At 34.3% G+C, this 23,370-nt stretch overlaps 2 protein-coding genes across 3 annotated transcripts; both read right to left on the bottom strand.

Annotated features, from left to right (window-relative positions):
* Positions 1 to 694: 694 nt before the first annotated feature.
* On the bottom strand, positions 695 to 9,292 carry LOC106129884 (fatty acid-binding protein, muscle). The gene is made up of 4 exons (XM_013328578.2): positions 9,105 to 9,292; positions 3,099 to 3,268; positions 2,337 to 2,447; positions 695 to 1,749 (listed from the first exon to the last, which is right to left on the bottom strand). The coding sequence occupies exons 1-4, from the start codon at positions 9,181 to 9,183 to the stop codon at positions 1,690 to 1,692; spliced, it is 420 nt and encodes a 139-aa protein (XP_013184032.1). The 5' UTR covers positions 9,184 to 9,292; the 3' UTR covers positions 695 to 1,689.
* Positions 9,293 to 13,264: 3,972 nt separating this feature from the next.
* LOC106129865 (luciferin 4-monooxygenase) lies at positions 13,265 to 22,457 on the bottom strand. 2 transcript variants are annotated; one of them, XM_013328556.2, is made up of 12 exons: positions 22,327 to 22,457; positions 21,361 to 21,525; positions 20,069 to 20,276; positions 19,606 to 19,804; positions 18,361 to 18,483; positions 17,269 to 17,443; positions 16,243 to 16,383; positions 15,765 to 15,890; positions 14,994 to 15,077; positions 14,517 to 14,663; positions 14,233 to 14,398; positions 13,265 to 13,870 (listed from the first exon to the last, which is right to left on the bottom strand). In XM_013328556.2, exons 2-12 carry the CDS (start codon positions 21,517 to 21,519, stop codon positions 13,743 to 13,745), a joined length of 1,656 nt encoding a protein of 551 aa, XP_013184010.2. In that variant the 5' UTR covers positions 21,520 to 21,525; positions 22,327 to 22,457; the 3' UTR covers positions 13,265 to 13,742. The 2 variants fall into 2 exon arrangements, with proteins under 2 accessions (XP_013184010.2, XP_060806845.1); XM_060950862.1 differs by having other exon boundaries at positions 22,349 to 22,447.
* Positions 22,458 to 23,370: the final 913 nt, after the last annotated feature.

Genomic DNA, 23,370 nt, shown 5'->3' on the forward strand with positions numbered 1-23,370 from the left:
ACAGTAGATCCATTCCATTTATCTTGAGAAAATCTGCACATTCAAGTAAGCAACTTGATGTGTAACCATGGTAAAGATAGGTCCCCTGCTAACTAACATGACAGGTTGAGGAGATCATGGGAGCCGCTTCATGTAGAATTGAAACGTGACTTATCCACTCCAGGTTTATTTATGGTCACAGGCAGACACCGGCGTGGCTAGGATGGCAGGCGCGACCAAAACGGCTTCACACAACAGGGTGTAACCCCTGGCGTCCAAGAGGATATAAATAAATAAATATATACGGGACAAATTACACATATTGAGTTAGCCTCGAAGTAAGTTCGAGACTTGTGTTACAAGATACTAACTCAACGATACTATATTTTATAATACTTACATACTTATATAAATAAACATCCAACCAAGACCCAGGCCAAGCAGAAAAAGTTATTTTCTCATCATGCCCTGGCCAGGTTTCGAACCCGGGACCTCCGGTGTCACAGACAAGCGTACTACCGCTGCGCCACAGAGGCCGTCGATATGAGACATACTTACCAACGAACACTCAGATACTACTTTATACATACAAATGGATAAATTATCAAAGTTAACACAAATTCGGTAACTGTAACAAATCACCAAAATGTTCGGATTTCGGCCAAAAAGTTAGTTAAAGTTTCTATGGCAGATTTAAAAAATAAAAGAAGATAAGCAAAATTCTTCAAAATTTTATTACTAATATATTTATGACTGTTTGTTGCACTTACCACCACAGATTATGGTACCCCAAGCAAATCAAATGGAATTTAAAACAACTTAAGTGTAATATTTACTGTAAATTATTATAATAGGTACTTAAAACAATATTATTTACAAAAACCCTTCCAACCTTCTTATGTGTGTAGGTTCACCTTTTTAATGGGTATCAATATACCTATCTAAGTTTTATAGAATTATATAACAATGGCAAGAATCTTAAAATTATATTATTATCTGTAAAATTATATTTTACAGCTCACAGCAATTTATTTTTCGGCATTATATTTTCCTAATACCATGACATTGCATTGGACTTTTAAAATAAAAACTTTTTTAATTTGTGAAACAGATACCAACCTGTGCACCCACTTTTAAGTAAAGTAGGTATGTGAAGATTTGTTCATTGAAGTTTTTTGTTTTTATTCCTAATAACACGAGACCTAGCCAGGTATATGTCTGTGACCAACACCAATCTAAGTTGCCTTGTATGTTTATACAAAAAAAACATATACATATGTATATTGAAAATTTTAAACCTTAACCAAATGACCTAAACTCTTACGGCTTGAGGGAAGCACATGACCCATTGACCTGACCAATGCACCGCAGATTGGTTTATTGAAATCAGAATAATAAAATATTATAAATATTTCATAGTGTACTTTCAACTATAAGAATTAATGTCTGTTTTCTGCGCAGGCAACGTGTAAAAAATCTCAGAATTCAGTAGCGAGGACAGTTTCACCAAAATTTTCATTTCTGTAGACTAATATTATGCCGAATTCAATACATATATTTTCAACAGTATTCAGTTCTTCAGTAAATTCAAAGAGTACTTATAATATTTAAATATATCACCAAAGTTATTTATTATAAGTGTTTGGTAATTTCAATGTTGCCTACTTAACCTCTATGTTAAATTTTATGACTGAAACACATGCAATCTATCTACGGTAGATACCGATACACCCTGACACACTTTCCATCCCATCCTTCAGCTGTGGTCTCCTGGAAATAAAAAATAATTTATCAATAGGTACATATAAGTAATGAAGCAGTTACAAAATATGCGTTTGCAAAAATTTCGCAAAAACGCCTCAGCATTCTTTAAGAATTGAGAATTTTTTCAGCTGTGCCTAATGAGATATTTTATTAAGAGGTTAGTTCAGGCGTAATTTCATTTCATGAAGTAACATTGAGTTTACACATTTGAATAGAAACATCTTTTCCATCTGTGGTTGAACCGTTATGAAATGATGCCCGAATATAAAAGGGTTATGTGCAAGAAGGCACAGATTTAACTTCCACCTCAGACTCTTTATGAGTTATTTGTATTAGTTTGAGAACTAATCGGTGCTCATACAGTTAGGGGAACATCGTGAGAAACCCTGAACATTCAGGCAAATGGATGAGCCAACCATGATCCAATATGGGTTAAGTTCCCCTGCAAAGTTTTTGGAGGACAAGTGGGAATCCCTTCGCTTAAATACTTGGCTTACCTATTGCCAAAAGTCGCACTCTGAGCTTCTCTCCTCTCTAGGGGAGGATGACTAACTCCAGGAGGAACAAATAGAAGTCTTATCTTTTGCGCTTACCGCAGTCAGAGTGTCCATGGTGAAGGTCCGCACATGCTTTGATTTTCTGCCATTATCTTCCACCTGTACCTGCACCAGCTTGCCGTCCTCCCAGGTTATCGTAGATTTTACCTGAAATGGTTATACAATAAAATATTAAACGATTGTCGTATCATGTGATTTATATAGAAGATAGAATGTTTATTTATGTGTACGTGTATAGTGTATATTTATTATATTTTTTTAGTAGATACCTATATATTAAGTAGTATTTACTCTATGCAACCAAACCATCTTCTTCTTCTTATATCTTGAAACCTTTTCTCTTTCTTAGCATAACGCATTAGTAGTTGCTGTTTCCTTAAGACGTAACTGCATGTATCTGTCTATAACTGTAATCTTAGGAAAATTATCATAATCACCACCTTTTACCATGATCATAGAATGGGAAGAGCAGGTTTTTACAGTAGAGGAACTTTACCAGCTAACATACGGGACCATGTAACCAGCTTAAAAAATGGTTGCTTGAATATTGAGTTTCCTAAGCATTGTTACATACTTGCCCAACGTTTAACAGTGAACAATATTAAATTTCAGTTACCCCGCTATCTAGATCCTGGTCAATTATTTTACCTTACGGGATTGGTTCCTGGAACCATTTTCTTACCAGTAATGGTATCTTAATGACAATATAAATGATCACATATAAGTATTTCTAACACCCATTTGTACCATGTTTCAAGTAAATAAAGAATATTTCATTTCATTTCATTTCATACGTACTTTAGTTCCATCAGCTCGTTCCTCTATGAACTCTTCACCGAGCCTGAAAACAGCTCTCATCGTTTTGATGAGTGTGGTGAACGTAAGAATGTATTCTCCAGTTTCCGTCTTGGTCATCTCAGCAACTGGTGAGACTGAGGCGGCGGTCTTGCGTGATATTAGACCAATGTCTGAAATGAATATATGAGACATTATATAAAAAAATAGTCTGAATGCGGGCCCCTAGACCCAGAATCACTGTGGCGGAGGGTGCAACTAAGAACTAGCAAAGATCAGAGATTTACAAATATTTATTTTATTATTTAATTTTTAACGGCTTTATACTCGTAGTATAACAAAAATCTTTAAGCGTATATATAAATAGTACGGACGGACAAGCAGACGGAACATTAGGTTTCCTTCTACAATAAGCTTCTCTAAATACTCGATTTAAAAAAGATAGGAAGGTAATTGGCAACTTCACTACTGAAACAATGCACCCATGTCTGTCAGTAAAGAAATAATAGTGTGAGCCAGCTGCTTCAAGTCTGCTTGAAAAATTCAGTCAAGGCCTTATAAACTTAGAATTCTTTGTTTTGGCAATGAGCTAGCAACTGTCACTTTCTCTGAATCGCAATTATATCAATAAGTCATCCAGGTAAACAAGTCTTTGAGTCTTCTTGTGAACCCTACTGGTTATATCTTCTACTTAAGGCCCAAAGATGCGTGCATAGGTATTCTTAAACAACAACCACAACAAATAAATCGAATACATCAAACTTTGCTTATGAATTTAAAGACATCCTGTTATCTTTTTTCTTTTTATAAAATCCACAAAAAAGCGGAAAACCCCACTTTAAATTCTAGGTACATCATTATGAATGTATTAACACAATCTTATTACTAATCTAAAACAAGTTAGACACGATACTGATTTATAATATTGTGTGAATATGCCCTAAAATTCACAACTGAGAACTCAAAAGTCGTCATCTACTCGTATAATTATTCTCCGCTCGCGCGACCAGTGTCTACATATAATATACATATTAAGCCCTCTTTGTGTACCTATATTGGGTCAAGCCTAGAGCTACTCTGAGGAACAAATCACCAACGCTAACAGAACATTCATCTTCCCTCTCTCTCTCTCTAATTCTGAGATAAAAGAAAAAAAGAAGATGAGCCTTGTCAATGTTCGGAAAAAGAAACTCTAAAGAAGCGATAGCGAGTTGGGCGATGCTGCGCAGTATTTCCAATTCCAGAAACAATATTAGAAAAGTTTTGTACCTAGTCAGCTGCCTGCATAGATTACTACCTGTATTTACCTGTCTGACACCAACTCACCTTGGGAATATCTACGCCTAGGTTAATTCGTATATTCTAGACTGGTCTAACAGCCTTATAAAAATACATCAAAATATTATACGCATTATTAATAAAAAAACTCCGTTTTTAACACAGTATTTATATTTTGTAATCATAATTCTATAAATATTCTAGACATCCAACAAGACCAACTAGTAACCTTATAAATTGGCACTAATCTATAAAAAAATAATTATTTTAGTAAAATTCCGTTTGCGACGCAATATTTTGACTATAAAATTTGCATATTATGTAGTAAGCTATGCGTTAAATAAAATTATTATGTAAACTTAAACTAATACGTTTTAAAATAGTATTTAATGTTTATAATTTTTGTAATTATGCCAAATTGTAATAACACAGATAAAGAAGGTCAGTCCAATCACAGAAAAGTAATTTTTAATTATTCTAATAAGTAATTAAAAAGGGTATGCAATGGTTTCTTTATATAAAAATAACTATCCTAATAGCTTAATATGATTTTTTTACCGTTTTGATAGAAGTTTCTCAGTAAAAAATTTTGTCAGAACTTTGAGTATATTTTCAAAAAAATAATTTTTATGATGAAGAAATAGTAACCGAGCATGAATTTGAAAAAAAAGTCTGTCTATTTGTGTGTTTGTTTGTACACGCTTATCTCCGGAACTACTGAACAAATTTGAATGATATTTTTTTGTTGTATGCCTCATATAGAGTATTTTTTTTAATCTGGAACAGCTAATGTCGAATAGAATAACAGCTCAGCTTAACTATAGGAAATATCGAAAAGACGTCTTATCAAAAGTTGTTAAACCTGATGAGTTTATTCTGTTGGCGTATCAAAATCGGAGATCTGGAACACCTGATGCATAACCATTATAGACCAGCTAAATCATCCGAATTATGGAAAAGACGTCTTAATAAAAGTAGTTCTACCTGATGATATATCGGTCCATTAGTTTTTGAATTTATTCGTTACAAACAAAATACGAATCTTTTTTCTCCATATAATATTAATACGGATTATTAAATATTTGATGTCAACTGTATATGCCCTAGGGCTCCACTGTCGTGAGAATTTCGAGATATACGGGGTTATCCAAATTATATCCTATGTAAGACCAAATTTCGTTGAAATTTATTTCGGAGAATTTGAGTAAACTTAATAACCTTCGTATTTTCACTAACACGTAATCGGAGTTGCGACCAACAGCTAGTTGTCAATAAGGTAAGTTAGTCTCAAAAGTTTGACTATTTAAGGATAGTTATTTTTATAATTCATCACCAAAATTGATGATAATAACGGCTGTGCTTTTTCGTCTTGCTCTTTTTGGTAATGATTCCTGCATCAGAGATGCAATTACATTAATTTCATTAAATTAGGTTACTTTCTCGAAGAAACCGGTTCTGAACCTCAACATTGAACCCACGTGATGGAAAAGATACGAAAGGTGCCAACGAATCATAAATTATTATATTTACATTATATTACATATATAATATTTACATCACTAGCTTTTGCTTGGGAATTCGCATCAAGAATTTCCTAAAAGGAGTTTTTACTTATAACCTCTGATAATTAACTACAAATATTACATACATATACATCTGTATACAATGTCATCAACATTTATGCAGCAGTTTTGCCGAAACCGTAACAGATATCAGATATAGTATTCGACTTGGATTAGTGAATCAAAATGATAAATTTGTTTTTCGTTTAATTGATAATGAAGTCGTGCTATCGATTCATACATTTATTTTTAGGTACTTTTGTAAGACAAGCAAAAATAAAACCACTCGGATGTTTTTCGTCTTGTATGTGAAAAAAGCTCATTCAAGAAAAGACTATTCAAAAAGTGAGGTTGACATTGGTACTTTCCTCCCAGAATTCTAGATATATATAGTTGACAATCCTGTTTGTGGCAAATGGTTGAAAATAAAATCGGAATTGTGCTACGTATGTGATAGGGATCCGTATCTATCATCTTTATCCATCCATACTAACATTATGATTGTGAAAGTTTGTTTGTTTGTCAGTCTTTCACGCCAAAATCCACTGAAATGATCTCCATTACATTATGCGTACTTTGTGGAGTACGGAGAAGAACATAAGGCTCTTTTCAGACGAGCGGAATCATGGGCGAAAGCTATAATAATAAATACTTTATATCCCAAATCATTTCTTTTTCACTGTCTAAATGATTGACTGTTATATATCATTAGACAGCATTTCTAAAGATTTAAAATTTGACACCTTTTTAATCTTTATATCGTCTAGAGCTGTATTAAGTTCTTGAAATTCCTGCGGAAAATAAAGTTACCGGCAAAGTCGCGGGTGTACACTAGTGAAGTATAATTATGTTAAGCTTGACCTGTTAATTAAAAAAATAAACTTAAAGAGTTACGTTAACTACACTAGTTAAAGTTCAAAGACCGAATAACTATTATGATAAGTTACTTGGAAACAGGTTTACCTGTTGCTATTTTGTTGGCAACATTAGTGTGGGATCATATTAAAATTATGTCATAAAAGTATATGATATATCCGCCTGTACTCGTATAAGATGGAAGTTTAATATCTGACAAAATTAAAGCAACTGTTTCTGTTGTTTACAGATTCACACCTTCTTGGTTATTTTTTTTCTCTATGTCTCTTATTATTAGTATTCGTTAAAATCAAAATTAAATCCTGCTAATATTATAAGTTCGAGAGTTTCTAAAAATGTGTGGATATGCGTTTGTTACCTACTCTTTCACGCAAAATTACTGAACGGATTTTCATGAAACTATATAGTAACACAGCTCAGACATTACAATAACATATATGGAATAGTATTTCTATGCTATTCATAGTTTAATTCTACTGAATGTTTTACAAGATCTTGTATACTATGTCATATTAAAAAAATTCTTACAGTACCGTTTGCGTACACGTCAATGATTAATTCGTATTCTATTCACGTCCTCACGTATTAAACATTATACTTACCCAAAAAATGTAAATGTATGCGTACACGTTGTTTACAGGGTCGCGGGTCACGGAGGACAAACTATTTGCCCCCTTATTCACGAGCGTAGACACGGCATAATTATGTCATACTTAACTTCTCTCTCAATAAATGTCACTAGGTACCTACACACGGCTCAAGAGAGACCTGTACCACCTCCCATACATCAATCAAGGCGAGATAGCACAGCAATCTCCTCATCCCACCGTACTCACTAGCTTTCGCTCACGTAAGAAGTACCCTATCTCCTTCTAAGTCTTCTTCCTCCTGGCTATAGTCACAGTTACATCCTCACCACTCTGGTGAAGAGCCCGGGATACGCACTTGACCATGGATTCTAGTTTTTACACGAAGCGACTCCCATCAGACCACCGCAAACTTTGCTAAGGAGAACCTTAACCGGTAATGGATCATAGTTACACATCCCGTTGCCTGAATGTGCAGGTTTCCTCACGATGTTTTCTTTAACCCTTTGTCGTTCTCCGTACTCGACTTTTTATGTATGCAAAGTGTCATGAAGTTCAGGGGTGTTGGCGTTAAAGACGGATTAACAAACACAAAAAACACATTTTCACGCATATAACTTATTACTATGGATAACCACTCCAGTTAACCTAAAGCTATGGAAAAAAGAGACAATAAAATAAGCGCTTTCCAAGTTTGGAGTTCCAAGTTTTCTGGGCCGTGGTCAAAGTCGGATCGCGGCTACAACCTTGACTGCAAGAGGATGATGAATTGCACTTTATGCTGAGTTTTTTACTACGAAAATTAATAAGCCGACCTCTAGTCGACAGACAGTATCAAACAATGCTAATAAGTTATAACAACATAACATTATATTTGTCTGAGATTCATCCACAGTATAATTTGTTTCCCCGCTTCACTATTACTTGCGCTTTGAACGGTAGTAACTTTACTTTTAAGTAATTTTGACGATACGATACTATGATAAGCAATAAAAAAATGTGTTCCTACTAAATAACATTGTATTTCCAACAATATATAATTTTAAGGAATTAAGAAGAAACACCTAGAAACTTTTTTACGGACTGCCTCCCAAGTCATCACCCGGGAGAGTGTGGGAATCCTGGCATCTAATGTGCCGGTGCGCCCTTCTCGCCATTTTGAGGACATCATAAGAGTAGACCTAAAGTAACTATTTCCTGCATTGCACACCGCCGCTGCCGGCTTTAACCAGCCAAAATGCGAAATGTTGACCTCGATGAAAAATTCGCATTTGTTTACAGGAAGTGATAATATCAAAAACATATACTTAATTATACCCACAGAATCTCGTAAACTATCTCTTGCCAGTGGCTTCGTTCGCATATAATACCATATTTTCCACATGCACTTTTTAGGAATGGAAAAATTTAGATATTTCCTTCTCAGTGTGCAAATTTTAATTGTATTATTGGATAATGAGTATATTTGAAGGCCACAATTTAAATAAAACTAGAAAGACACCTAGGTTTTATTGGAATACGGAAAGATGAGAGAGATTGCACATGCACTTCACATGCATTAGTAAATAAATAAAAACTAAGGGAACAAATACTTCATTTTTAATTATTCCATTTCGTGTTTAATACTATACTTATCAAGACAACACTAATATTTATTATACGGTATTAAAAAAAATAAAATGTATCACAAGACAACATAAACTTACCGATAAATTTCATATATTCATCAAAATTCTTAGTATCCGGCTCGGCGAGCTTATATCTTCTTCCTAAAAACTGATCCATTGTTACTTAGTCCAAGGCTGATACTGTACTTGTTAATAAAAAAAAATACTAGGTTTTTACTCTTACACACGTCACTACCGCTGGATATGATTAACCTGACTGAATCAAAACACACTGCTGGAATCGAGACCATTCTAAGGCAACAAATAGCGGTCAAGAACAAGCCTTTCACGCATCGGTGGTTCCGTACGTTTTTGTGGAAACGCTAGGTTTTTACGCTTATGTTAGTAAAGGAACAGTTTCGCTTGAATAGTGTTCCGCTTTACAACAAAGTAGTATGTATTATGCAGTAACTCTTTTTTCTGTAATAAGAGTATGTGGTTTACTTTTTTAATTATGTTTTTAAGAATAAAGCATCATAATAACATTAAAAAATGTCGTTATACATATCACGACAATTTTCTGAAAAAAAGGTGTATCTACCTGAAAACTCTTCACTATTCTTAGCTTAGTAGCTTATCCTTTCAATTATAACTTTACACATCCACCAAAATCATATAAATCAAAGACAACGCCCCATTCTATGGTCAAATATTTGTTTTACAAGCTCTAGCATCAAACCTCGACACCGTAGTTAAAATCGTAAAAAACGTTTATTAATTTGTACGTTAATAATAGTTCTTGTCCTACGAAATAAGAGTTAGTTACCCATAACACAAATTGACCCCAATTTGTCCATCAATATACATATAAAAAATATACCACCGGCCCCTAAAACGAATAAACCATCGCGGCTATCGATAAATTTGATTATTTAATTGACAATTTAATTGTTATTCATGACATACTGATATATTCATCCAAATGTCTGGCCATATGACTTTTGCTTTCACACAAAAAGTTTGGAACTCAAAAGCAATTGAATTGATGGCTGCTGTACTAAGTATATTTCTAAAGGATCTAAACCACAGAAATTGAAATAGCACCTATAAGACTATATTTATCATTCCGATTTCTTAGATCTAAAAACATGAAAAGGACCATAACAGCTCTTTTCCATGGATGTCGTTAAAAGCGACTAAAGGATAGGCTTATAAACTAGGTCTTCTTCAAGGCGAAGGGCTAGCAACATGTCACTATATGAATCTCAATTCTATCATAAAGCCAATCAGCTGAACGTGGCCTATCAGTCTTTTTAAAACTGTTGGCTCTGTCCACCCCGCATTTTTAATTAAGCTGAGCAGGAAATCTAAATATATGGCATATCTTTTGCTCGCGGCAATGTTTTAGTAGACACGAGAAAATACACAAATTTTGCTTTTTATCTTAGGATGTATTTATTAGTGTGCTGTGTGGTTCCCGGCACCAATAAAAAAAAAACAAAAAAGAATAGGACCACTCCATCTCGTTCCCATGGATGTCGTAAAAGGCGACTAAGGGATAGGCTTATAAACTTGGGATTCTTCTTTTAGGCCAGTCTTTCCCAAAGTGGGCGATTACGCCCCCTTTTGGGCGCTGCAGGTCTCAAGGGGGGCGGTAAGAGACCCAGAAAGAAAATGGGGGCGTTGTGTAGAGGCATTATATACATATATAGGTCACAATAATTAATTAAACTAATTTGAAGTTATAGTGGTTTTTAAATAGGTGAAAAAATGGGGGCGCTTAAAATTTTTTAAGCGCCCCCATTATTTCAAATATATTTATATATTCTCAAAGTGGGCAGTAGACAAAATAAGTTAGGGACTCTCTGTTTTAGGCGATTGGCTAGCAACCCGTCACTATTTGAATCTCAATTCTATCATAATGCCAAACAGCTGAATGTGGCCTATGAATCTTTTCAAGACTGTTGGCTCTGTCTACCCCGTAAGGGATAGAGGCGTGATCATATGTATGTATGTATGTATTTATTTTATTGCACCTTAGAACTACAACATACGAATCTTAAACTTGGTTCAATCCAAAAGTGAAAGTGACGGTAAAAATAATGAAAAATATAAGAAAAATTATATCTATACGGCCCTATGTAGGTATGTCATTCTCCTTCTCCGTAGCCTTTATTCCATCAATTCGGGGTCAGTTCTCCTAATAAGGGGTCGCCAAGATATTCTGTCCTGGGCCTGGGTGGTAATTGGACGTCTTTTAAATTCTTATTTACAAGCCCCATTCATGTGAGTTTACGTTTTACGTCATTATAAAAACACACAAAAGATTTTGCATAGATTTAAACACATTGACCATGACTCTAAATTAATTTCCGCGATCGTAAATATTAGTAGGAAATAAAATGATGCTTATTCAAAATCTAATCACCAAACTAATAATAAAAGTTGAACAATAATAGCGCTTTTCAAGTTCCGGAATATCAACACGTTCTATCTCTCACAACATTTCCGTAATGTGCGTCAGTGTGTCAGTCCCACGGCGGACGAAAACAAGTGACTATCTAAAATTCTCAATACATAAAAATGTCACTTTTCTTATTTTTTTAATGCAAAGCCCAAACCGGTTGGGTGTATAAAAATTTGGAACCTTCTGGAGTCTAGGATGTACTTGGGAGGAAACGGAAATCAATCGATTTTTCGTTCTAAGCCGGTAGAACCGCAAGCGTATTCTAGATTAATTTTTTTTAAAAGATAAATGTTTAAGTACGGACTCAACGATACAATTTTTATAGTATAAGTACCAACTATAAAAAATTGTGTCGCTCAGGAAAAGTCAGTTTTTCATGACCTGATTGAGGATCAAATCAGGTACTATGGTTGCTATGATACTATGGTTTACAGGCAAGACAACTACAACTACCACTAAAACAAGCAAGCAGGAAATAAAGTGCAATGAACTCTTTAAATATCAAAAGCAGTTCGTAGTCCGATACTTACATAATTTCCTAACTGACCTAAGATGTCGTTGGACCATTTATATACAAACATATCAATGTTTTAACGGTCAGCGGCGTTTTTGACACTTGTGCCTTTTGAATTTTTAATGCACATGTGGGTTTTATTTTATTAATGCTTCTTGTTTTCCCATGAAGTGATTCACATGGAGAGACAGTATCTAATTTTACTCTAGGTACCCACTGGAAGAGACTATAGTAAAGTGAGTATATAATCTATAAATTTTTGTATATTGTAATACTATATACTTATTGAAAAGTGATAATGTTTCTTTGTAAAAATGTTTATGTTTTGAAAGACATTTGAATTTTTCCTTGTGTTAAGTAGCATCTTCACGCCTTAGACAATAAAAAAAATGATAGTGCTCAATATTTACACGTGCCATTAACTAGTCTAATTAAATAATATTCAGGGTCAACAACGCTCACATCAAATCGTTTAGATTTTCTAGAACGCGATTTTAATAAATAAAGTTTATGTGTTACAACAACAGTGTGGACGTCAAATGACTACAAGCCGGTTTGCGTTTATGGTATGTTGATTGCGCAGTGCGTACAGTAAATACTCTATAAATATTTTAGTAATGAATACTCTGACTGCTATTTTGAGAACCCACTTAGTTGGCTCGGAAGCGAGTGGAAGGAACTACGAAACCAAGCCGAATCTCAATGCTAAATAAATAGCTCTATATTGAGTTACAAAACTAAGTATGAATGTAAACATATGCTCTTCTTTTTATAAATTGCACATTTAGTCAACTTTAAGATTCACAGAAGAGGGGCGTATAGTTAGAAAAAAGCTTGAAACACCTATCCATAATGTTTAAGAATCGCGAAAGACAGATGGGCGTATAGTTAGCTAAGGGCTTAAGAAAACCTGGGAGTCCATTCAAAACGTTGACAAGTTTGATATTCTTTCTCTTTCTATCTCCTCCTATCTCACACTTTAGAGTTACAGATACAGGTAGGACAGGTTTTAAATTTTGCGTTTATTCTTGACCGCACCATCGTACCTGCATTGCGAAATTATAATTAACGTCATTTTCAATCTATGGTGTGCGTTTCCAGGAAATACAGGGTTATTCTTAATTATCAGTTAAAAAAAAATATATGTATGTATGATTTTTAAATATTAGATAATTTATTTATTTGCATTTGCGAATATTTAACGCATTTATTATCTCACTATTTTTGCGTTGTAACAATTTAAAGCTATAATAAATAAAATAGCACTATGCTTTTAAAAATTATAGATTTGAACTAGTTTTTTTTGTCACTCTAGACACCTGCTCTAGAAAATATAAATAACAGATATATGAAAAAATTCATAGCTTTATATAAAAGTAACGCTAATCTAACCTATGTACTTACATACTTAATTCTACATACACACTTTCAATCTACCTAAAAAAATTGATCTTAGATACAAACTATTTAACGTCAATCTTACAAATAAAGTACCTACATTTTTTATGTAATACTAAGCTTATTAAGTAATAAAGTGTCTGTGCCCTAAACGGAATATCTTAACTAGAGGTTGCCAATCATAATAAATCACAAAGGTCATTAGCAGCGGTAAAATTTAAACCTATTTATTCACTTATTGAATATTTTACGTGCATTGAATTTAAATAAATAAATACTTATTTTTAGTGGTTACATTCTAACCTAGAGAGAGGAAATTTCGGTACACCTTTGACCACCTTCTCTCTCACTCTTCCCTCTACTCTCTGTCCATAACAAGAGCCATCTCCCGAAGCTTCCGCCGATGAACTTTGGTGGAGGCTGTCATCGGGATATCACTCACGAAGATCACCCCGCCTCGAAGTTGTTTGGAGTCTGACAGCGATTCTGCAAGACCAAAACAATATTTTGATCATTCATATAATCACATCCCTTACGGAGTCAAACCACAGTCTTAAAAAACCTGAAAGGCCCGTTCAGCTCAGTTATGGCTGATGGAATTCAGATTCAGATTGATAAATCTCAAGGTTAATAAGCCTCTTCCTTGGTTGACTCTGGTATAGCAGCTGGTATGCACTATGTTTTCTCTTCATTACATACCACATTAAGCCCGTGACTTTGCTACGATAAGAGGCCTTATTTTCGGCATTGAAGGGGCATTCTCTAGTAATATATAAACAGTATTTACCCAATATGCCTCATTAATACATCGTCACCTCACACCTATAGCCGTAGCAATATAAACTGACCTTTAACCAAGTCCTTGATGTCCTGAGCGGTGACGTCACTGTCAGGATGTTTCACCACGCACGCCACGGGCAGGTCCCCACACTCAGGGTCTGGGAGACCGGTCACAGCCACGTCCAACACTCCCGGGTGCTGACGGATCACGTTCTCCACTTCCACTGGAGATATCTATAACGAAAAAGAGAGAAGGCTAGAGTAAAAATATCAATGTCCAGAAATTTTTCAGTTGATATGGATTGTATGGGTGTGGAAATTCATGCTGTGTAAAAAATGTTCTTTTACTTACTTGGTTGCTTTTGTACTTGAGCAGCAGCTTAATTCGCTCCACAAAGAAAAAGTTCCAGTTTTCATCTCTGTAAAACGTATCACCAGTTTTGAACCAGCTACCCTCCGCAAACGTTTCTTCTGTTGCTTCTGGATTGTTGTAATAATGCTGAAATAAAAAATAACTAATGAGACTAAGGAACCAACAAGATTGTGTGAAGAAACTTATAAATGAGGTGCAAGCGAAAAGAGTTTGCAGGGATAGCGACAAGTTGAAAAATGTAGTCTCTGCCTACCCCTTCGGGAAAGAGGCGTGATATAGGTATGTATATATGTATGCATATTACTTAAAATAGCAAACTCTTCGAGCAATTTCATTTTACAACGACTTTGCGATGTACTTCTCATAAAGCTAGCTTTTGTGAGTGAAAGTACGTATATTATGCTATATTACTCGTATTTATTTATTCAAAACAGAACAATTGTAGTAGAAAATTACTTTGATGATGCCAGGTCCTCTGATCCACAGTTCTCCCGGCACATGCGGCTCAAATATATCTTCTTTTGTTTCAGTATTGATAATCTGTAACGTTGAAGTTCGAAATATAAATTGTTGTTGAAATTCAAGGGTAGTGAAGATTTTAAACGTTTTTTTTTTAATTCCATTCCAAATGGGATTTTAATTATTTTATTCAAAAATTTAAACTGCTTTCAAAGAATCAAAGTGACATCGCGATAAAATAAGACTTTGTAAACCGGAATTTTTTTCAAACTAAGCATGGCAATATTTTAATATTGTGTAATAGGTAAGGTTTAGTAAAAGGCAATATTTTAATATTGTGACGAACTTTGAAAAATTGAGATGTATTGAAAGAAGCCTACTTTTACATAAAAAAATTCCAATTATTTTTAAGTTTTATACTAATCAAACCCATTATAATGATTTCTCTACGGCAAGAATTCATGTGAAGTGTGGTTCCCGGTACCACGGAAAAAAGAAAAGGACTACTACCATCTCTTTCACATGGATATCGTAAAAGGCGACTAAGGGATAGTCCTATAAGCTTGGGATTCTTTTAGGCGATGGGCTAGCAACCTGTCACTATTTGAATCGCAATTCTACCATAAAGCCAAACAGCTGACAAGTGAAAGTGACAAGGGATATAAACGTGAATATATGTAGGATTTATGTAAGAATTCATGATAAACTTATGTTGAGGTAATATTTGCAAATGCAGAAGACAATCCCTTAAGTCTATTAAGTACTTACTCGGTACTGGAAACACCCCATCGGTCTCCCGCAGTACCCCGGCGGCGGGCTGTCAATATGAAACGCCACTGAAGTCAGCTCGCTCATGCCGTACCCGTTACCAACTTCTGTATCGGGTGCTATTTCCTGCAAATCAAATCATTATTATGAATGTCTCGTCTTTTGCTCGGGACACAAAGAATAGGTATAGGTACTCGGTAGAAGCGGTAGTAGTTATAATAAGATTTAAGTGATGTGACGTCAATAAGTGATACCTTGTATTCAATTTTGAAAATAAATATTTTCTATTCTATATTCTTTCTTATAATTCTCTCTCTCTCTCTCTCACCATGAAACCTCCACCACAGTGCTTCGGGGCCTGGGGTGCGCATTCTTAGATTTATCTTTCCACTTTGTCCGGTCCGCGGCATCTTCAGTTTTCAGACCATTTGCACGCATAGATATCATCTTTAACGAAGTAAATAGTAATAATACCAGCCTTGATTTGTGCCATCAGATCATTTGGCACGGCGCTGCCTCCAAGCAGTATGGACTCGAAGCAGGTGAAATCACACTGCTCCCTGTCACCCGGCTTGATCAGCGTCGTCATGAACGTTGGAGAGAATATCGTGTATGTTGGCTGAAATTAAATAATTAATTACATTTATGTACCTGTTTAACAATTGGTTTTTGGGTGTATACTTAAGTATTAAAATTGATTTATTTTACAAACATTCATATTATGATCACGCCTCTTTCCTGGGGGCGTCAAAACAATATTTGTTTGCAATAAAAGAGCCTACATTTTTTGCTTCATCCAATTTCGTGTATTTTTTTTTATTAATATTAACCAGAATAAAATATATTGAATAAACAGTTTGACAAACGAGGAAAAGAAAAAGAAATAGATAACATTTTTTAAATGGAATCTATGAAAATACAATACGGAATGCTAGCCGCATCGGAGGTGCTTTGTTTGTAGGTTATTATATTTTTTTCTGTTAGGTAAACAAAACTGAAATTTAGACATACGTAAAATTTAAGTTTTTAATAAAAAAAATCCCATTAACTTTAATGCAAGCATATACAACGTACCCATAATTCATACTTAGGGAGCTTAAGTACTATAAGTGAATCATATGTGTCGAAAATTACGTAGTACATTATAATGACAATAGCTTCATGAAGGTCAAAATAAATTGATACCAATTCGCGAACAATATTATTCCATAACTTGAGTATTAATGGAGGAGGTTTGTTTTCGAACCGTGCGAATTTTTATGCCACTTGCCCATTTCGTGAACCAATTTCATGTAAGTATAGTTGTTTGAAGTAGGTACATACCTACCTACATTTCTATTAATTTATTAGCGACTAATGTCTCTAAACAGCCTTTATAAGTTCGAACAATATGAGCAGTTTTGCCAATAAATAACAATAGGTATTAGACATACAAAATCACGTCTTTCAGAGGGGAGAGATAAAGACTACATACATATCAATTTTAATCTCCATTCCCACTTACCCGATAAGTGTTGATCAAATAGTAGGCGTGCTCCTGTGTCATGGCCTGAGAAGTTTGCAGCCTGGTGTACCTCAGGATTGGAGATATGACGAAATTGACCAACGCAGTCAGCCATTGTAGAGGCGAGCCTATCAGGGCCATGCGGGTCGGGGTAGGGAAATCTGTGTATCTTGCCCTGAAAAGTTACTTCATTGGTCATTTAATTTTTTTATTTTTTTAAAGAATATAAAATTTTGGAAGCTAAAACTGAAAAGAACAAACCCAAAAAGAAACATAATTTGATAATTACCATAAATATGAGATGAGAAGGCATATATTGTTATTGTACTTTGGACCATACATTACATATAATGAGACATAGGACCAGTTAATAACCGAGAGAATAGCCTTGTGATGGTACTAATACGAATATAAACATAGACATTGTTTGTCGCAATAATATGATGGAAACCTACTCAAATCCATCAATGAGCATAATATCTGAGTAGAGAAACGGTTGGGTCATGTTATTTTGTACATCAAACGTAATGTATCTTTATAGCTAGATCAATGATAGATAGATATTCTTTTTTATTGTAAAATTTGTATTGTCTTCCTCCTGATTTTAATTTCGATTCTTTCCCCACCTTACTAAAGCAGCCCCGGGTGCACCATTGACTATGATCCTGGATTGATGCCACATTTCTATTAATTTTGGATAATTGTGTAGTTGACGTTATTGAATAAAAAGCTGCAGTGCAGTTTGTTATCGCTTCTTCTGCACTGACGCTTTGGAAGCGGCAGTAAACTTAGTGTAAAGTTATTTAATGTGACATCAACCTATGTTGTGAAAGATTTCCCATATGATGAATAAAATTTTTGAATTTAAATTTGAGTTAAGTCAGGTTTTTACACGATGTGACTCCCGTCTGATCCCCGCTACCTACAGGAACTTAAAAATGTAATAATGTACTCATAGTTTGTGTCTTGTATGTCTTTTTTAGTTGCTTTAAACTTAGATTTATTAAATTTATCTTAGAGTATTATTTTATTACAAATAAACAATAAACGTGTCTATTCAAAGATTATCTATTACAATAAAATTAAACTTACCACCAATAGGGAGCAGTAATAGCCATATTTTTGTGAGTAGCGGCAGCTGCTTTGGGTAAACCTGTGGTCCCACTAGTCGCTATAAGACATGCGATGGCGTCTTCTGGATCAAATTCATTGGCTCTAAACACAAAGATTAAAAATTTCATTTTTACATCGATGTAGGTTCAACCTAAAATATAAAATGTGAACTGTCGATCACTTAACTTTATACCTAAAATTATGAATCATCAAAACATAACTGTTAACTTTTTAGTCTCCGTTATAATAAGAGAAGATCACCTATTTATATATTTATGTACATCGAGGAAAAAATACAACTAGAATTATTGTACATTCTTGTTCCATATAGATACTAAATAAATGTCTATAATTAAACCTTTATCTTGTTCCAATTTAAGAGTAAATAGAAAAGTAAGATCAGAAGTACGCACGAGCCCATGCTGCTAGTATGTTATTACGTAATGTAATGGAATGTGAAAAAATATTGTAAAAAAAGGTATAGTTTCAAGAATTGGAAAGCGAATGTCGAGAGGATGAATGAAAGTATGTTGACTAAGTAAATTTACAAAGGGAGTGTGAATAAGACTGTGTCGAGTGAGAAGGCCTAGACGAACGTACTTTGATCTAATTAGCGACATTCTGGCAATAAGTCAGATCAAGAGCACCCGAAACCGACGAGCATCCACATTCAAAGAAGTAGTCTCAGTCTACCCCTCCGGGAAATAGGCGTGATTAATATATGCATGTATGTCATTACTTTAAACTTCCTAAACTAATTTAACTTGTAACAATAATATTTACTTATTTATCAATTGCGATAAACACGTTGGTCGTTATCAAGTTCTCTTCCTTAAAAGATGCAGACTCATTATTAATGAGTGGTCAGTGTCTGGGCAATATACATCACACTTCAATCGCCTGCATCTCTTGAATAAACATTCATAATGATTTACACACTTTCTTTTTATCCAGAAACCGTCTAATCTTTGAACATTTTGAAACCATTTTAATTGAAAATCTGCTATTTTGTTAAGGAATATTTGTCATGAACGTTCTCGATTTGATCAAGATACGTTCTCGAACTCTGAACCTTCCCCTCCTAACGTTCCCTTTAACTCTCTCTCTCTCTCTCTCTCTAACATCTCGGCGTGTTTCCAATTGCACTCCTGCTTATTTCCTATTAACACTTCCATATAAATATTTTATATGGTAGTGTCAATAGGAATATCTTTAAAAACTTACCTGAACTCTTCCACAGGGGTATCATCTCCATATTTCTCCAAGAAATCAGCAAAACTGCAGAGATAGTCTCCAGTATCAAAAGTGACAATATGTGTATCCATTTCTAGTGCATTAAGTACTATTTGTATATCTGGGGCTTTCTCACTCTGGCAGAACACAATTTTAGGTCTGTCTACATTGAAAGTGCCTTGAAGCTCATCTGAAAATATTGTGTTAGTAAAGTTAATAAATTTATTAAATTTAAAATGAAATAGTATAATATCAACAAAAGCAAAAGTAAACTTACAAACATACTTGCAAAATAATAACAGTAAATGAAATAAACCGCCGACGCTCAACGTAAACCCACCAACAAGAGCTAGCTCTTAAATATGAGAAGATTAACATTAATTCCTAATGGCGACGGCACATCAAACTGTTATCTTTAAGATTTCATACCCAGCTAAATATTAAAATTACTTACTGACGCCTAGTGTCCTATCGACCGCCGCTATAATGACACCGAGATATAAGGCTGCTTGAAACGGAACAGCCAAGTCCACGTGGCTCGGAGCCATCAGCACGATGACGTCACCAGTCTGGAGACCGAAATTCCTGAAGGCGACTGCACACTGAACTGTTTTCTTTAAGATTTCAGCGCTTGTTATAGATTCTCCGGTTGCACCGTCTATCTAAAATGAAAATTTTATGAGTATTTTGTCGTATATCAATAACAATTTCGTTTCATTCAGATGGGAAACTCCAAAAAGAAAAGTACCCTTTCTACCACTGAATATTAAATTTCAACAAACAAAAATACTTAACTCTCCTCTGTACTTTTGTGATTTAGGTACACTGCTATTTTAATAAGCAAAAATTAAAATCCAAAAAATTCATGTTTTTGTATGGACAAAATTTCAGCCCTCATTATATTTAAATATATATTTCAAAATTAATTGAGCCTTAAAAACAACAACAATGAAATTAACTTGCTCGCAAGTCTTCTACTACAATTTTTAACCTGACGTACTCTTAATAGAAAATAAGGTGAAGGGCACGATATGGGAGCTATCACGAACGTTGTCTAATAACAACAATTTAGTTATTATTTCCGATTATTAAACTACCTGACATAAGTAGTAACTGCCCCTGAGACAAATGAAGAGAAAACAATGGGATAATTACTGATTATAATGAAGAGAAGAAGAGTAAATTCCCTCAATTTAATCCTAACTAGAACTAACCGTGAATTGATAATATTTGGAAAATACTGTAAGGCAGGTTCGTCAAGTTGGGTTAGCACGAACTCCATTCAAAATTTCGAAAACACCTGTATAGTAGTTTAACCGTGAAAGCGTAACAGACAGACTAACAGACTTTCAGTTTTTATAGACATATGAATATCAAGGATTCAGTCAGGCTGTTCGTTATCAAAAATATCATGAGCACGCAATATATGAAAGACATAAACATATAAAATAAGAACTTAAATAATCCCTTTTGGTATTGACAAAGCCAATAGACTCCGCCTAAGGCCATGTTTAGTCTTATGGCTGATGGAATTAAGATTTAGAGAAAGTGGCAAGTTGTCAGTCCATTGCTTTAAGAATCTATCCAGGAACAGCTGGCACAAACTGTTGCAACCAGACCTGCCAGAACTTAGGCGAAGGCTTTTCTTGGTCAAAGATTAAGAAAGAAATAAAAAAAATACGTCGAATCAAGTAACTCCTACTTTTTGAAGACGGTTAAGAAGATGAGTAATAATAATTGTAATACCTGAACTATGAAATCAGGGTCATCTTTGAGACTTCGTAACATCATTTTCCCCAGGTGGAACCTGTCACTGGGGTTTCCCGATTCGGCGATGATTCTTGAGGCCAACTCGTTCATATACCAGTGCACTCGATCGTTTGAGATCCTTGGTAATTTCGCCATTTTTCTCTATAAGAACAATTAAAATCACAGTCAAGTCTACAACAGCAGGCAATTAGAAAAATCTAGTTTTTGCGTTTAATTATTACTTAAGAAGGCCCCTTAATTGTTACAAAACACGAAAAATTCGTTTGTGAACCGACTTCGGTATCGTTTTTATTAAACTGTCAGTCTAATTCAATTAGTCAGTAATTTTGTACAATTATCCAACGCTCTTAACTTCAAAATAAAAAAAAACTTTCGATGAACTTAGCTTTCAATCATTACTTTGAAATCAAAACATCAATAAGCCTTAAGTGCCACTTTCTAAGGGTTTAAATTAAGGAAAACTAAGGTTAGAGAGCTTTATATGAATAATTTCAAAATCCTATTTAATAGTTACTTATAAGTACTTTTTTATAAGTAGGTACTTTCTATTAGTGAATAAAATTTTAATTAATATATGGAACATTTGATGTGGAACCCTCTGCTACTGTAACATGTAAACAAATTACATCTTAGCAAAAGGTGTTCAGCCTGATAAGAATTTTCAGGCTGAACAACTTTTGCTAAGATATAATAAAATCGAAGGTCTGGAATGCCTGATGAAGAGTCGTAAAGATTCAGCTAAACTACGGGAAATATAGAAAAAGCGCATAAACAAAAGTAGTTCAGCGTAATGAGCAAAGGTCAATGAACATTCGAATATTTTAACACATATTGTAGAGAATTTAATAAAAGAAAATACAATCTATATTGGAAACATTTTCAACCCTTTCACTGATATATAACAACAAAGAAAATTATAAGCTTAAGTACTTAGATACCTACTTATACAATAACACTTGCCTACCTCTTAAACAAGGTTAACCCTTTTTAAACCAAATACAATTTCTCAAAGCAATTCGCACACACAATAATATCAATCAGTCCGTCTGTCTTCAGAAACAACTGCACTTGAAATGATCTGTCGCTTGCTGTTTGATATACCAATAATGTCTCGTGTACTAAGTACCAATCAAGGGTGATTGTACACTTAACTCATGCGAATATATTTAAACTCTTTTTTAAAACCTTTAGACTACCAAAGTGGAAGCTCTTCTTTTTGCTGATATCTATAAGGTTACTAAAAAAAAGGACTGGGAAAAATTACACTGGTTGAGCTAGCCCCCTAAGAAAAGAGGAAAACACTTAAAAAGAAGCGCGTCATAAATTACCAGTCGTAATATATAACCAAAATTTTATCTTGAAATTACTGAAAGAAAATTTTAAATACGCTATATGGAAGCCTATTATAGGACACAGGATAAAAATGCTGCTGGCAAACCATATAACCTAAGATGCAGGTAACTACCCCTACTTTAAAATAAGATATATCTAAGGGAAGAGTTTCAACTAGTTAAAAATAACGTGCAAAATAGCTTTAACTATAACTATGAAAATATCTGGTTACATTACGTGATGATCGCCGCTTAATGCCTCATTGAGAAACACAATACAAGTAGTTTATTACTGCAATTGGCTGAAGTACCATGTACTGTGTTGTAGTATTTTATTACTACAACGTTAACGAGGTTTTTCGTTTGTAATGATCCACAGTTCCGTTCTATCTGTTCTAATATATTGTATAATCAAACATCATCTCTTCTCATAGACACTAAATATCTGTACGACGTACAAAATAGAGATTATGTGATTTCATACTTACGTCCATATGCATATCTCGTCTTTTTTCCTTATAGAGTAGACAGAACCAATTATGGATGGCTTAACGATTGGATAAAAATTCAGATAGTGACAGGTGCATAGTTATAAAACAGTTAAAAATTACATACATACATATAATCACGTCTATATCCCTTGCGGGGTGGACAG

This window comes from Amyelois transitella, chromosome 22 (assembly GCF_032362555.1).
Source record: "Amyelois transitella isolate CPQ chromosome 22, ilAmyTran1.1, whole genome shotgun sequence".
NCBI lineage: Eukaryota > Metazoa > Arthropoda > Insecta > Lepidoptera > Pyralidae > Amyelois > Amyelois transitella.

Excerpts from the sequence above, each read along its gene's own strand:
- LOC106129884 (XM_013328578.2), bottom strand. The coding sequence starts at position 9,183 with ATGGATCAGTTTTTAGGAAGAAGATATAAGCTCGCCGAGCCGGATACT. Across the intron at positions 3,269-9,104 it reads TGAATATATGAAATTTATCG|ACATTGGTCTAATATCACGC; the intron begins GTAAGTTTATGT and ends TATTCATTTCAG. Across the intron at positions 1,750-2,336 it reads CCATGGACACTCTGACTGCG|GAGACCACAGCTGAAGGATG; the intron begins GTAAGCGCAAAA and ends TTTTATTTCCAG.
- LOC106129865 (XM_013328556.2), bottom strand. The coding sequence starts at position 21,519 with ATGGCGAAATTACCAAGGATCTCAAACGATCGAGTGCACTGGTATATG. Across the intron at positions 20,277-21,360 it reads ACCCTGATTTCATAGTTCAG|ATAGACGGTGCAACCGGAGA; the intron begins GTATTACAATTA and ends TTTTCATTTTAG. Across the intron at positions 13,871-14,232 it reads CATCAAGGACTTGGTTAAAG|AATCGCTGTCAGACTCCAAA; the intron begins GTCAGTTTATAT and ends TTGGTCTTGCAG.